The sequence below is a fragment of the Melanostigma gelatinosum genome (assembly GCF_949748355.1).
Source record: "Melanostigma gelatinosum genome assembly, chromosome: 8".
Taxonomy (NCBI): Eukaryota; Metazoa; Chordata; class Actinopteri; order Perciformes; family Zoarcidae; genus Melanostigma; species Melanostigma gelatinosum.
In genome coordinates, this window is record NC_136641.1 from 472,396 (window position 1) to 488,618 (window position 16,223).

Genomic DNA, 16,223 nt, shown 5'->3' on the forward strand with positions numbered 1-16,223 from the left:
CATGTAACAATACTTCTACACTTTAACTGAGACCATTGTTCTGTGACTGTAGTCACACATGACCTCTGATTTGTTCTCGATCACAACTCTGAAAGCCTGCTGAGCCAGACAGGCTGCAGTGGTTGTTACAATCCTGTAGAGATGAGATGTTTTATTCAATTACAGCAGTGTTGTTAGTCAGTAGTTTGGTGCAAGAGTAAAGGCCACGAGGTCAATACATACAAATAAAATAATATTCCATCATTCCTTGTTTTTTAATATCATGTTTCACAGTCTCCTGCTATCTGCCCATGAGATCTTGACATAGATGTGCATTGTACATATGTGTTCAAAGCTCAGGGAGCGACCAACATAGTGAAAGATTCAGGGGGTCACAACACACATAGTATCAGTGAGCATGAATGTGGTGAGTGAGTTTCTCCGTTGTGTCTTGTGCTGAAGACCAACCAGAGAAAGGCTGAAGCCAGTCAACCGCACCACAGAGGCTACCTGTGTACCAGCTACAGTGACCTGTGTACCAACTACAGTGACCTGTGTACCAACTACACTGACCTGTGTACCAACTACAGTGACCTGTGTACCAACTACACTGACCTGTGTACCAGCTACAGTGACCTGTGTACCAGCTCACAGTGACCTGTGTACCAGCTACAGTGACCTGTGTACCAGCTACAGTGACCTGTGTACCAACTACAGTGACCTGTGTACCAGCTACAGTGACCTGTGTACCAGCTACAATGACCTGTGTACCAACTACAGTGACCTGTGTACCAGCTACAGTGACCTGTGTATCAGCTACAGTGACCTGTGGACCAGCTACAGTGACCTGTGTACCAACTACAGTGACCTGTGTACCAGCTCACAGTGACCTGTGTATCAGCTACAGTGACCTGTGTACCAGCTACAGTGACCTGTGTACCAACTACAGTGACCTGTGTACCAGCTCACAGTGACCTGTGTATCAGCTACAGTGACCTGTGTACCAGCTCACAGTGACCTGTGTACCAGCTACAGTGACCTGTGTACCAGCTCACAGTGACCTGTGTACCAGCTACAGTGACCTGTGTACCAGCTACAGTGGTGACTGTGAGCGTCTTACGAGGCTAACATCGGCTCAGGATGGTTTGCTCATAAAGCAAAGTGTCGGTCTCATCAAAAGTTTGACTTTCTTATGTTGGCTGGAAAGGAAAAGTCAGAGGATCACCAGAGTCAGGAGTATTGACCCTCTGGGAACCATGAACATATCTGTCTGTCAGAGCCAGGTCTGTGGGAGGTCAGGGAGCAACGTGTTAGACGGCACTCTGCCAGCAGTAGCTGTTAACATACAGTATATTGTGTTGGCCTGATTTACCAGGAGGATTAATCAGCTCTCAGTGAGATATTGTGTCTTGTTTGTGTTTGGCTGTGGGCTTCAGCTGAATGCTTTGGTCACAGTGGGAGTCAGTAGATCACTTAGTGTGGACAATCAGAGGCGGTCTTCTCATCCCAGCTGACAGCAGAGCTCCCTGTCTCTCCTATTGTCCATTCAGCTACCAGGCCCACGGATCCTCCGTAGTATCGAGGCTGTTCGCCATACAGCCTGCTGAATTATTCATCTATCTTTCAACAAGAGATTGTTCTGCCCTGTGATGCTAATTAATAACACCACTTCTAGTATGAAAAGGTCACTGGCCTTATTTATGACCTATTTTTATGTCTGAACAGAACATCATTTTATGTCCATTACCTAGTTTTGAGAAAGATTAAAAGCTGTGGTCTCATGTTTAAGTGGCTTGCCCTTTAGTTGTGTACTGTCGGGGGAAGGACACGTCTGGATTTGCTGTAAAGGAATGTAACACGCACATCTGGGCTCCAGCAGAATGCAGCAAAGTAACACAGGTTTCCCAAAAGCTCTGCATCATTCCCAGCTGTGACGGCGTGTGGCGGGTAATGTCTGCAGCTTGTGAGTCTGTGTTTGAGTCATCATGGAGACACTGCTGCAGTAGAAGAGCTGCAGAGTCTGTCTGTCTGTCAGCGTGAGTCTGTTTAATCACTGACAGTCATGTTTAAAAGGAAAGCGTTTTGATGAGGGTCAACTGTTAGCCATCTCTCTGAATGATGAGGTGATTGTGTGTGTTCACAGCAGCTGATGTGACCTTTGAGAATGACCTCTGCCATTCCTCGGGTGAGTCATGCAGCCGACATATTGATGTTCAGTCATTTAGATTTATGAGTTTGAATTCCTCCTGACATACCTTCAGTACAGTTTCTGGTAGCTCGGATGAATCATTAGCCTCTGTGACATCCTTTACTAAGACATGACATGATAACAGATGTGGACTTTTATCTGTTTGATTGATAAATTAGCAGTCACAGTCAGCTCCTCTAATCCCATTCAAAACATCATGATTCCCCCAAAAGTATGTTCAAAAAAAGAAAAGAGTGGAGAGGGAAGAGTGCTCGTGCCAGGCAGCAGTGTCTTCTTTTCATTACAACTTGTGCTGTTAGAAAATAATACCAGTTCAAAGTTCAAAGTTAGCTTTATTATCAAGTCCACTATATGTCCCGAAGATACAGAGGAGTTGAAAAGACGTTTCTCACCAGTCCAACATATAAACATATAAAGTGAATACAGTGCAAATAGATAAAAAAAACATTTAGACAACATATATATTAAGAAAAAAACTATCAATCTGTATTTAGCAGCAGTCGGACATGGGGAGTCTTAGACCATGTCCTCACTACTCCGTATCTAGTTGGATGCAGAGTTGTCAAATAGAAACGATCTCCGTCCACACGGGAGTTTCAGCATTATTCTCAAGTTGATCTGCATCCACATGGCAGCCTTCGAAGGCGGACAGCACGTGACCATTAACGTACACTGGGCATGCGCGTGACAGTGTAAACAGGAAGTGGATTGCTTGCTTAGTTTTTAAAAAATACGACAGAGTAATAAAGTAGTCTTTAATAATGAAAGGTTGTATTTGATACTTAAGATCTTCCTCTAAAATCTTCCTCTATAAACTCAAACAGACACAGTTCGTGGAAAGTTTTAAAAGTTTTATTTTTCAGACGTAGTTACAGCGCTGCGGGTCTCTCTCTCTCTCACATCAACTTTACTTTAAAATCAACACTTACACGTAAACGTTTACCAGATTATGGTCCATAAATGTGGTCAACACACGTCGATCACTCGCTTCCTCTGTGTTGTAGTCTGTTGTTGCCGTGGGGGCTGATGAATGTAACGTTAGCTCCATTGGGGTATTCCTTCATGAGATACGGCATCAGGGGATAAGCTGGGTCACCCAGCAGAGAAACAGGGACATCATCTTCGCCCTCTATCAATTCTTTAGGGCATGGGGGAATTGCTCCATCTTTTAGGGCACAGCTCTAGCTCTGAACATCATGAAACAGGTCCGACTTTCTATCATCTGAGTGGTAGTTTACCATGAGTTCAGTCAGTAGGTCGCACATGTGCAGTAGTACTTGTGAGAATGTTGAAGTAGTGAGTGTGTGGTTGTGCAGCAAGTTATGTTAATTGTGTTATGCCAGTCTCTACAGGTCACAGTCATGCATGTAAGAAACATGTTCCTCAGAAGTTGTTCATTTAAATTGAAATCTTTCCTGTAGGCAGTGAACCTTTTATCACAGAAGTCTTTGTAGAAATCACATGCTCACAGCTGTGCCTCCTGTGAGTCCATTGGGTGCTCTGTTTAAGACAAGCATCGACCAACTTGGATTGTGACACTCCAAAACACATGGCCTCAGTTTACCATTTCATTTGTTACGCAGACATATTTTTAAAAAGTCGCTTTTAATCTGAACACCTCACGAGGGGAATTGTCCCGCTTCGATGGATAAAAGCAATTATATCCCCGGCGTGTGGGGGAGGGGCTGAGTTCTGTTAACACGATGAACGATGAAGTAATATAATTTGGCACTTTTCATCAAAAGTATCCAAACATACGTATATTGTTATTGTACCATGACGTTACACTTTCAACCCAAACACAGTGTAAGCTCCTGCTTAACAAAGACCCAAACATATGTTGTGTGCAAGGTAAGTTTAAGGGAGCAAGCAACATGTGTGTGAAGCTGTCTGGAGCCAAAGCCTTAACACCAACATATGTTTCTACCATTATTAGACCAGCCATACCATTGAGATTAAACATATCAGGAGTATGTATATGACAGATTGCTCCATACTGAAGTAATCAGCACTATAATATGTTGCATCACAGTCAGGAATACAGTCAGTCATGTATTGATGTATTACACATCATAAGGGGGGGGGGGCAGAATCACCTGTACTATCGTGTATCACATGATGAATCATGTTGAGTTCATTATAACATAATCTACATTTCATCAGAACATCAACCACAAAACTGCTCTGCTTTTGTTTTGATGATTAGCAGTTGTTAATGAAACAGCTGGAGGTGTTTTCACGATTAAAACACATCTGCCATTCCAGCTGAGCCATGTATGCTCTGATGAAGGTCCTTTAGATCGGAAGCCTGTCTGTCTCAAATCTATCTTTAAGGTGAGGTCATAAAGGTCCTCAACAGTGCTGAAATGTTAGACCCCTCTAGATACAGGGGTCTTCAACGTTTTTCAGGTCAAGGACCCCCAAACTGATAGAGAGATGGAGCAGGGACCCCCGACTATATTGTATACACTTGTGTTTTATATTAAACTGGGCCTAGTGCCATGTATAAACATACCTCTTTATTGTGCATTCAATACTAAGCTATTCAAATAATACACAGGTTCATATATTCATGTTTTAATTGTAAACATGTGCAAGGTACAGAGAGTAGGGAGGCCGTGCCACTGACATTTAGAAACATACCTTGTCAGCTGATACCAATGCCAATATCAACATTGTCTGTCAATTGCATGATAATCATAAATACAAGCTATTCAAATTGACGTTTTCATTTTAAACATAAATGTGGAAAGGAAAATGAGTGATGGCCTATTAGTGCCACTGCCATGCATAAACATACCTGTTATATTTCACACAATACTGAACTATTAAAATAATGGACACATTCATGTTTAGAGAATTTTTTCTTAAATTCTTTTTAAAAATTGTCTTCTCAACCAAAACATTTCGCGGACCCCCTGCAGTACCTCCGCGGACCCCCTAGGGGCCGTGTACCCTCTTTTGAAGACCTCTGCTCTAGAACACACACACACACACTTAGCCCATAGTCCTTGAAGGGGTTCCAGGGATCAGGTCAAAATAACAGTTACTAATTAGTTTCACAGGAATTAAATGTTAGTGAGAGAATATGTAACCATGACTGTTGTAATCACTCTAACCATGTATTCAGTACCAAACTAAATACATAAGAGGTTCTTAAAGACAGGTTGAAAGAGACATTTTATTCTCCACGTTATTTTAATCTCATAATATTCCTACTTAATTCCCTCCCCGCGTCTCTTGTCTGTCTGTCTGTCCGTCTGTCTGTCTGCCTCCCCGCATCTCTTGTCTTGTCTGTCTGTCTGTCTGTCCGTCTGTCTGTCTCCCTCCCTCCCCGCGTCTCTTGTCTTGTCTGTCTCCCTCCCCGCGTCTCTTGTCTTGTCTGTCTCCCTCCCCGCGTCTCTTGTCTTGTCTGTCTGTCTCCCTCCCCGCGTCTCTTGTCTTGTCTGTCTGTCTCCCTCCCCGCGTCTCTTGTCTTGTCTGTCTGTCTCCCTCCCCGCGTCTCTTGTCTTGTCTGTCTGTCTCCCTCCCCGTGTCTCTTGTCTTGTCTGTCTGTCTCCCTCCCCACGTCTCTTGTCTTGTCTGTCTGTCTCCCTCCCCGCGTCTCTTGTCTTGTCCGTCTGTCTGCCCCCCCGCGTCTCTTGTCTTGTCTGTCTGTCTCCCTCCCCGCGTCTCTTGTCTTGTCCGTCTGTCTCCCTCCCCGCGTCTCTTGTCTTGTCTGTCTGTCTCCCTCCCCACGTCTCTTGTCTTGTCTGTCTGTCTCCCTCCCCGCGTCTCTTGTCTTGTCCGTCTGTCTGCCCCCCCGCGTCTCTTGTCTTGTCCGTGGATTCCCTGTTATGTTCCTGTAAGTGTTCTGTTTTCATTAAATACCTGCTTCACTCTATTTCTGGTCTGGTCTGCATTTGAGTCCTCCACCGCACCCATGACAGAATGATCTGGCCCGAAATGGACTCAGCAGACCACCGTTTGGAGTGCTGTCTCCCTGAGTGGTATGAACAGTTTATGGGAACCCGCCTAACCTTTGGTGGGCCTCGAAGTGTCCAGAAGTGACCTGATGTACTGCCCTTTCAACCCCCGCAGTAGGCAGAGGGCCCCCGTCTCCGCCAAGCCGCAGCGGGCTCCAGTTCCAGCCACTGCCGTCTCCGAGCCGCAGCGGGTTCCAGTTCCGGCCGCTGTCTCCGCGGGGCCACAGATGACTCCAGCTCCCAGTGTCTGGTCGGCAGGCCGACCGACTCCAGCTCCCCGTATCCGGTCAGCGGTTCGCCCGACTCCGTATCGAGCGGCCGCCTCGGAGTCGCAGCGAGCTCCGGATCCGGCCGCCGCCTCCGAGCGCAGCGAGTTCTAGCCGTTGCCGCCTCGGAGGCCGCAGCGGGTTCCTACCGTTGCCGCATCGAGTTCCAGTTCCTGCCACTGCCGCCTCCGTGCTGCAGCGACCTCCAGTGCCGCCTCCGATCCCCAACGGGCTCCAGTTCTGGCCGCCCCAGAGCTGCCGCGACCTCTAGTTCCAGCCGCCGCCGCGACCTCCAGTCCTGACCCCCAGTCTCTAGAGTCTCGTCCTCCTGACCCCCAGTCTCTAGAGTCTCGTCCTCCTGACCCCCAGTCTCTAGAGTCGCGTTGTCTGTTTCCCCAGTCCGGTTCCCCTGAGCTTGTGGATCCGGACGTCCCGCCTCCAGACCCCCTCCACCCACCCGGTTGTGGACTCTGACTCTGCGGCCTCGGAGAAGTTCTGTTATGTTCCTGTAAGTTTTCTGTTTTCATTAAATACCTGCTTCACTCTACTTCTGGTCTGGTCTGCATTTGAGTCCTCCACCACACCCCGTGACAATTACTGCACATATGCTGAAAACATGGTTTCAACTAATATGTGATAAATATATGATATCTTTTTGGTCACAGGTTTGCAAAGTGCTTTACAGATAAAGGACAAGGGGGAAATAAATACTAACTAGAGCACATGTTTATTGAGGTCATTATAAGCCAAACAGTGTATTATAGTGCAAATAATTAACATAATAGTAAAATAATTCAAATTCAATACATGTACAAGATATATCTTGAATAAAGATGTAAAGCATTCAATATTGTTTTTGGCCACATGGGGGCAACAGAACAAGCTTCTCACAAATGGCATATTATCACCTTGTGTTTACATGGCTATAGTTGGCAAACAATTGCTGATTGACACACCAAGCAGTTACAACACGATGATTCATTAGGAGTCTTGTGTCCATGTGATATTAGTCCAATATTCGCTCTCTTTTAGCTCTGTCTTTGGTCTCCACCAACTCCTGAGGAAACACCTGTCTCTTTATCTGATAAATGCTCCACTGAGTTCACCAGCTGGTCTCTAACTGTCTGAAACAATGAACCGAAAGATGCAAAACACTGAGGAACTGCAGAGTTGGTGATAAGTCTCTTAACGACTTCTTTCATAGTCATTCGTCCTAATGTTGGGTTAATGCAGCTTTAAGGTGAGGTTTCCAGCTGGATGTCCAGTGGAGCTTAGTTTTAACATTTACACTGTTTCATTAAAAAAGGTCAGAATGTGGTGACGAAACAAGCCCTCAAATAGTGGGTATGTATCTTAAAAAGTCCATGTTGGTCCGACCCAAACAAATCACCCTGCCGGCTGAATAGCCACAGCTCCTCTATGACTGTACAGTGTGAATGAAACCTGCTTTGATAAAAAGAGGAAGTGAACTATTTGTGGCAGCGCCTCGCTCAGTCAGCACTTCTGTGTTCTGCTTCGGTCACCATGTGTTACTCGTGCAGTGGACTTTCCCCACTCAGCTCATGTGTTAGTGTTTTGAAAAAGACAGCTTTCAGTGTGGAGCTGTTATGAATGAATGATGTTTGGAAGGAGAAATCAAATGTCTGAATAGAAGAGATTCACTGATATATCAGGTACGTGTCTTGTCTTCTAAGGCTTTGAGTAAGAGACCGCAATAACTCGAGCTGGGTATTGAATCACATATCTCTTTGAGTACAGATGAAGTCTGGAAAACTGACACCCACCTAAAAGTTGTGCAGATTCTGAGTCTTGTTCACTTTTAATTTCATTACAATGTCGTTTATACTACTTAGTTCCTGTGTGGCTGTGAATTCTTGCGACACATTGGACATACATGCACATAGTCTCAATCAGTCTGGTCATCAGCCTGTGGTGGATAAATACCAACTGTATTATATTGTATGTGCATGTAGACAGGGTCCAGTTCAGAGAGACTTTCTGCTGCGTCTTTGGATTGCATTAGTTTAATGGATTTTAACAGAGTTCATCAGGTCTCAACAACATATTTTCTGTCAGTTTTTAACAGATTGGAAAAGTTTTAATGGATGTGCACGCTGCTAGAACATATGTGATAGAATTCTATATTAGTTTCTTGTGACCTGCCTAATCTTCATGTGTCGTGGCCCTTTAATTATTTCAATTTGACTGAGGTCCAGTGCGTTCAGTGTGCTGCTGTTAGTCACCACTTCTGTGACAGTCTGTTCCAGGCTGGGTTGCCCGGTCAGTTGGTGTTGGCAGTCGGCAGATACGATGACTTACTCCTCTGATCCAGTCATTCATCATATATTCTAAACATGAACCACTGTTAAAATCATGTGATGAATTATTTTAAAGTCCATCATGCTGAAAAGTTAACTGTCCTTGTCATCTCATTCACAGTCTAATACAGCTTTAGCAATTTTCCTTTTTCTTGCTTTTTTGTCTTGTTGGATTTTGGCGTGACTCTAATCATAGTCGTCCAGTGTGTTAGTGATGCATTTTTAGGATGTATATTCTTTGTATGTTTCAGTAATCTGAATTTATGTTCCCAGCTTTAAGTCATAAAGGTGTTTATTAAATATTCAATATTACTGGCACTCCTTCTGTTTTCAGTAGTTGGTTCCCCATCAAGGTTTAGTGTGAGAACATTGTGACCTACTGGCCTCACAATGTGGTGCAGCTTTAGTTCTTCTGGTGCGTTGATCTTGAACATGTTTTTTCTGCTCTGCCATCTGGTGTTGGACCACCAGTTGCCTGCAGATGTGCTGAGGCTGAAGGAGCGTTGTGCCGTCACCAGGAGCGAGCTGGCCGTGCGTCTCACTACACCTCATGTTGCCCACATCAGACAGAGCTGTGACACTAAGGTAGGAGTCTGACTGGCTCGTGTTTCTCTCCAGTCCTCTTCCTCTTTTTAGAGATAATAAAGAAGTCTTTCAGGGAGGAAGGACTTGTTCTGCTGGCCCTTTAGAACCTCTGATTAACCAACTAATGTGATACAAATAAGGGCTGATAAGTCAAACAAGATCATTTCAGTTTTTTTGACAAATTGCATTTGTTACATGTTAGTATCAGATTTGATAATATGCATAACCTTGCTTATATGATTGTATTGTGTTTTACAGGTGCAGCAGTTGATGAAAGCAGCGAGGAGTGGTACCAGAGACGGTTTAGAAAAGACCAAGTTAGCCATGATTCGCAAAGTGTCATTCCTGCAGAGAAAAGACTCCACAGGTGCAGAAACTGGGATGAACTTGTTCACCTATTCTGTTCAGTTTGTGGAGATCAGCCTTATAGTACTTTTCAGTTATAAATATCTGTATCAAAGCTACCAGAACAGATTCATAAAGGGATTGTGTTTCATTTTGCAGGTGAGGGAAAGGATGATGCAGGTTACCTGGATGTGTCTGTGTGTGAGTTGAAGCACCCTCCACCACAGCTGTGCCCCATGCCAGAGGGGCTCAGCAGTCAGCAGGTGACACTAAGATGAGCAGCTTTAGTTTTTCTGCAGCGTAATTAGAAAGCAGCATCCACGTTTTAGACATGTCATTACGGCTTCCCTGCTTCCTATGATTAAGCTCAGTATCTGTAACATTTATGTTCTCCCTGTTTGTTTGATCCTGTTGTAGCAAGAATAAGTTTTAATTAGCTGATAACTCAACACGTCCTCCACGTTTACCTGTTGTCTTGATGAATTCAGTGTGAAGTACATTTCCACAGCACTAATTCCATCGGTACAACTAGTCATGTCGTACTCACCACTCTGCTGTTTTCTCTTTCACTTTGTCACAATAATACTGCTTTCATTCACCAATCAATGCTTCTACTTTGCTGTTTTCTCAATTGTTGATAAAGGAAAACTTCACACAAAATGACCAATTGTATATCAATGACTGACCTGTTACCTTGGATTGGTGAGGAAAAACTAGTTTTTCTCTCCGGCCTTTGCTGTGAATGGAGAATCCAAACACAGCAGAACGATCTTGGTGATTGGACGTAAATGGGGGCTGTGTTTAACAACAGCAAATAGTAAGGCTTTCACGAAGATGTACGTGTTTGTGAAGTAGTGAGCATACTGGATACATCCATAGACTGGATGAACGAGACTTGGATTATACTGCACGAGTTGTGTGCGAGTTTGTAAACTGATGTCGTGATATCGTTTTGCTGTTGTCCAACGCGGCGCCATTTACTTCAATTCATCAAGACGTTTCTCCATTTTTTTTATTCTTCGTTCAACTCGGAGGCATGAGAGAAAACCAAAGTGTCCTTCAGCAGTTCAAGGTTAACCTGGGTGAGTAATAAATATACAAATATTAATTTTGTGGATGAACTATTCCTTTTAAACTTCTATAATATAAATGGAACTCAACACGTCCTGTAGATGGCAAATTATTTAATCGTGTAAAAAAGAGACCAAGAGAGCAGCAGAGTGCTGAGTAGGACTCAGTTTCTTCTTGTGGTTCTGATGGAATTAGTGTTTTAGAAATATACATCATACTGAATTCATTTTGCCATTGCAGTACAGGTAATTCGATGTTTTTAACCAGGCCTTTATTAGTGGTGGTGTTTGTGCTGACCACAGCAATTATTTGAGACACCGTTATTATTTTAATATCAGCTTTCATTTGATAATTTACAGGATACAATGTGGTACATTGGAATAACCTCTAAACAGTAATTAATTGCAGGTGTTTTTATAATTCATTGATGTGAATGTTTAAGTTTCTCACTGCCTCCTTCAGGTGGTCAGACGTCTCATCCTCAGCTCCATTGTGCAGAGTGAAAGCAACTACCTGGACTCTCTCAAGAGAATCCTCCAGGTGAGTCACGGCCCTCCTCAGGTAACAGGAAGTCACTTTGTTTCTATGGGAGAGAGTGAGAATGGAACATATTTATGGTCTGTGTTTACTGTTGTGTTGAGAAGATCATAACACCAGAGCATCAGTGGTGACGGAGCAATTCTGTGGCTCTTCACTTTATGACCCATCTCTGGGTTCTGTTATTCACTAGCATGACTTCTCTTACCATTGTTATGCCGATGACACCCAGCTGGTCTTGTCATTTCCTCCGGTGACACTCAAGTGGAGGCACGCATCGCTGCGTGCTTGGCTGACATCTCGAAGTGGATGATGACTCACCACCTCAAGCTCAACCTGGACAAAACCGAGCTACTGTTCCTCTCGGGGACGGGTTGCCCGCACCAAGACCTGTCCATCACCATTGACGATACCGTGGTGACGCCAACTCGGACTGCGAGGAACCTGGGTGTGAGCCTGGACGACCAACTGTCGTTCTCAGCAAACATTGCATCGGTTACACGCTCCTGCAGATTCCTGCTCTACAACATCAGGAGGATTCACTTCCTCACTGACGAGACGGTGCAGGTGCTCATCCAGGCTCTTGTCATCTCCCGCCTGGACTACTGCAACTCTCTACTTGCCGGAGCCCCGGCGTCGGCCATCAGACCTCTGGAGCTTGTCCAGAAAGCTGCAGCTCGTCTGGTGTTCAATCGCCCCAAGTTCTCCCACACAACTTCCCTTCTCCGTTCTCTACACTGGCTCCTGTAAGAGCATCCAGTGTGAGACTCTGGTGCTAGCCTACAGGGCAGTGAAGGGAACAGCTCCTTCCTATCTCCAGGCCATGGTCAAGCCCTACACCCCCACCCTCCTGTCCTGACCCCTCAGTGGTGGAATGAACTCCCCACTGACGTCAGGACAGCGGAGTCACTGCCAATCTTTCATGAGGGTGAAGACTCACCTCTTCAAGAAGTACTACCCCGAGCCTTCCACTTAGCACTTATTGTATTCATATTAGTTTGTTGCACTTATTGTGTTCATACTAGTTTGTTTCTGTACTTCTGCTCTGGTTGATGCTATTAGCTGATTGTTTAAAGGAGATACACTTATGACTTCTGGTGACTAGTAGTTCTCTTGAATACCTATGTTGAATACACTTATCGTAAGCCGCTTTGGCTAAAAGCGTCTGCTATATGACTTAATGTAATGTATGATTGAGGGTGATAATAGTATTTTACTTAAAACTCCTGACATGCCAATTTAAGTCACAATGAAGCTATCAGGAAATGATTAAGGGTGTTAAAGTGCAAAATACACTACTTTAAAAAGCCTAGTGATCTTGGGTTATACAAAAATGAATTGAATTGAACTACTCCAGCATGCAGCTTAACTGAATAACCCTGCTGAAAACAAACGCCAGACAGAAAATAAAATGCTGTGTCAGCGCTGTAATCCTTTTGAAAGCGGAAAGAAACTACAGTTCTACAGTTTGCCAAGCTGAGCCTTCTTTGTCTGTCAGGAGTACCAGAAGCCTTTATTGGAGCAACAGAACTGGATCCTAAGCCCCAAGAAGGTGCGTCGAATGTTTTATCGTCTGAAGGAGATCCATCAGTGCCACTCAATGTTCCAGATCGCCTTGGCGTCCCGCGTGGCCGAGTGGGATCACAGCGAGACGATCGGAGACCTGTTCGTCGCCTCGGTTAGTCACACCTTTGCATCACTGATTCCTGCTTCCTTTCCAACCTTCCTTTTGTTACCAGCAGTCTTTCAGACTCCACACCCCCTGTTAGTAACACAGGCTCTCCTTCACAAATGTGTTGTCTCTCAGCCGTCACCACGACGATATCAGCTTTATTTTCTCAGACTAAACAAAGCTCCTCCACTGGAACTAGAGACATTATGATACAGCTGTTTACACAGGCTGAGTGGTTCTAACCATGTTTGGTCTTTAATATGCAGAACCTTAAGTAAAGAGTTAAGTGTATCCAGAGCATGCAGTGACTGGCTGACACTGAGATGAAAATGCTCTTGTTTCAGAATACAGCATTACATTTGAAACAGAATCAGAAGAACAGCAGAAAGGAATTGACATTATTTATGTGATCAGTCAAAAAGCCTTCAAATCACCCCCCCCCCCTGTCTCTCTGTGACTTGGTTGAAGCGCTACGAGTGAAATATTCAAACCCATGTTTTTTATGGCTGCCCCGTTTCATCAGGTCATAAATTCGAAATGACTAGTTCATCATTGTAGCCACGTTTCCCCAAACGTCAGTCTGACGTATGTGTTATCTTTGAAATCTCAAGTAGATTTAATTGTAGATCATTACTGAGCCAGGAGTAGGTCAGTGGTTGAGCAGGTGAAAAATAGCTTCCACGTTACTTTTAGACTTCTGCAGAGGTAGTGTTAAATTAGTGTGCACGGACAGAAACAGTGGACTGTATTACTGGTGGCTGTGAACATTGTGATTGAAATGATCCGGAGACCTGTCATGCTCTTTCATCCACAGTTTTCTAAGTCCATGGTGCTGGAGGTGTACAGTGACTACATCAACAACTTCACCAATGCCATGATGCTGATCAAGAAGGCCTGCATGTCTAAACCTGCTTTCCTGGACTTTCTTAAGGTGCTCAATCTGTGTTTTAAGCCATAGTTGAGTTATTGACAAAGTCAAACAATGTCTGCTCTGCACTGGACGGGATAGGGGAGGTTTGGTAATACACCAGCCACAAACATTGAACTTGATACATTTAGAAAAGGTAGTGTTAAGGTTTGCACTTGATGACTTTGTGCTTGGGGTTTTATTTTTCGGATCAGATTTTACATCAGTATTGAAGCTCAAAACTAAGGCAATAAAAGTGCAAACAAAGGTTAAGTAGTACACTTTGTGACAAATAAACAATTTGTAACACTAATAATTGTACATTTATAAAATTTCACCGCTGGGTACAGCTCGCTAGCTAGCTAGCCCGGCAGCACAACGGTCTGTAAACAGCTGGGAGAGGCTCCGTCGCTACAGTAACGTTACATTAAAGAACAGAACAGAGCGATGCAGGACGAACAAAGAGAACCGGAGATGCACCGATAACCTGTGCCCAAGAGAGGAGCTGGCTCTGCTGTTTGGAAGTGTTTGGGTTTTAATGAATCCGACATTTTGCGAGTGTGTCGAGCCACTGTTGTTGCCACTGGTGGTAACACGAGCAACTTACTCCATCACCTCAGCAGAAAACATGTGTTGGAATACCAAGTGTGATGACGGCCGTCGGATTCGAGGCCGACAACCAGTAACGTTAGTGAGAGTGAAACAGTGAAGCCAAAGGGTCGCAAATCGCTTGAAGAGGCATTAGCTCGTGGCAGCATATGAGAAGAAAAGCAAGCGGTGGAGCGACATTACGAACGCAATAACGATCCAGCTATGCAAGGACATGGTCCCGCTACAGACAGTCGAGAAAGATTAAAACACTGGATTCAATGTACGTCTTAGTGGGGCAACAATACTTCAGCCAAACTGCTATCCCAACATCATAGGAACAAACGAGCCCCATAGTAAGCAAAGCCTTCATACATGATGTCATTAACATGTTTTTATATTCTATGTACTCCTGACAGTAGAGTAAGCCACTATGAACCTATATAAAAACAGTCAGGGAAAAAATAAATACCGTGATATACCGTGAAACCGCCAGAATCTTAAAAAATACCGCGATAGACATATTGGTCATACCGCCCAGCACTACTTTCTTGCTCAATGTTAGCTGGATTAACTATAATGTTAGAGAAACTTATAGGGATATACAGTAAAGAAGTGACATATTAGTCAAAACATGATGATATGAAAAGCAGCATAGTGATATTCAGAATGAATACACTGGCAGCACAGAGCTGTCATTCTTCACTATCACAAAAAAGGGACAGTTTAGAAGTGTAGTTCTTCTCCATACTCGATGTATTACTACAGTACATAGAGTTTGGAGAAACAGACAGGAGAACCAGCACAGGAGCAAAGTCATGTATAGACATCTAAAATCATCTATATCAGTTTAAGTGTTATATTTAGAATATTAATTGTACCGCTTTACCATGCTGTCAGTGTCAGACAGACCTTTCTGACGGAGAACTGAAGCCATTAGCTATACTCTCTTCAAAGCCACCTTAGACAAAAAAAGAATTTGACCTCAGAGAACACAGGAGTAGCTGATCTACCGCTGCATCCTTCAGTTAGTTTGTGTTATTCTTAGACTTTGGTGTTTTAAAGGGTTAGTTTGGATTCACTAAAGTCAATGGCTGCAACTTGGGTGTGTGCTGCAACTACTGTATGTCATGGCAGCTGTATTGCACAGGACCTAAGGAAGCACGGTGTGAGTGTGAAGTAATTTATATGAGCGGTTCTCCACAAAGCTGGAACACCGCAGACCAAACATTCAGTCTGTTCTCAATGGTAGGTTTTCATTAGGCACTAAAAGCCAAACTTAGAAAATTCTACAAAACATATCTCATGAAAGGAGTACACATCCATGTTAGATTTAATGATATGCAACCCTTTTGTTTTGTAACACTGCATGGTTCCTATTTTAATATAACATTATTAAAGCAGAAAACACTGATACACAATCTACTCTCCAAGTGACTTTCAGAAAAGGCAGGCATCCAGTCCAGACAGAATCACTCTGTACAGCCTGATGGTCAAACCTATCCAACGCTTTCCTCAGTTCATTCTGCTCCTGCAGGTGAGTGACCGACACTCGCGCTGATCACGCTGTTTGCGCTGATCGCGCTGTTTACGCTGATCGCGCTGATCGCGCTGATCATGCTGTTTACACTGATCGCGCTGATCATGCTGTTTACACTGATCGTGCTGTTTATACTGATCGCGCTGTTTACACTGTTCGTGCTGTTTACGCTGTTCATGCTGATCTCACCTAAAACTTAAAAACTTTATTATCATCGTCATTATACATTGTACATATACCG

General features: G+C 44.0%; 1 protein-coding gene across 1 annotated transcript in view; it reads left to right on the forward strand.

The window, feature by feature from the left end:
• The first annotated feature begins 8,076 nt into the window (after positions 1 to 8,076).
• LOC306780889 (rho guanine nucleotide exchange factor 10-like protein) overlaps positions 8,077 to 16,223 on the forward strand; it is a 48,100-nt gene continuing 39,953 nt past the window's right edge. Inside the window, exons 1-8 of the mRNA XM_079273407.1 lie at positions 8,077 to 8,092; positions 9,209 to 9,322; positions 9,581 to 9,689; positions 9,827 to 9,930; positions 11,201 to 11,278; positions 12,774 to 12,953; positions 13,762 to 13,878; positions 15,887 to 15,979. Coding sequence (XP_079129533.1) covers positions 9,593 to 9,689; positions 9,827 to 9,930; positions 11,201 to 11,278; positions 12,774 to 12,953; positions 13,762 to 13,878; positions 15,887 to 15,979 — 669 coding nt within the window. The 5' untranslated portion in view covers positions 8,077 to 8,092; positions 9,209 to 9,322; positions 9,581 to 9,592. The remainder of the gene's footprint in view (positions 8,093 to 9,208; positions 9,323 to 9,580; positions 9,690 to 9,826; positions 9,931 to 11,200; positions 11,279 to 12,773; positions 12,954 to 13,761; positions 13,879 to 15,886; positions 15,980 to 16,223) is intronic.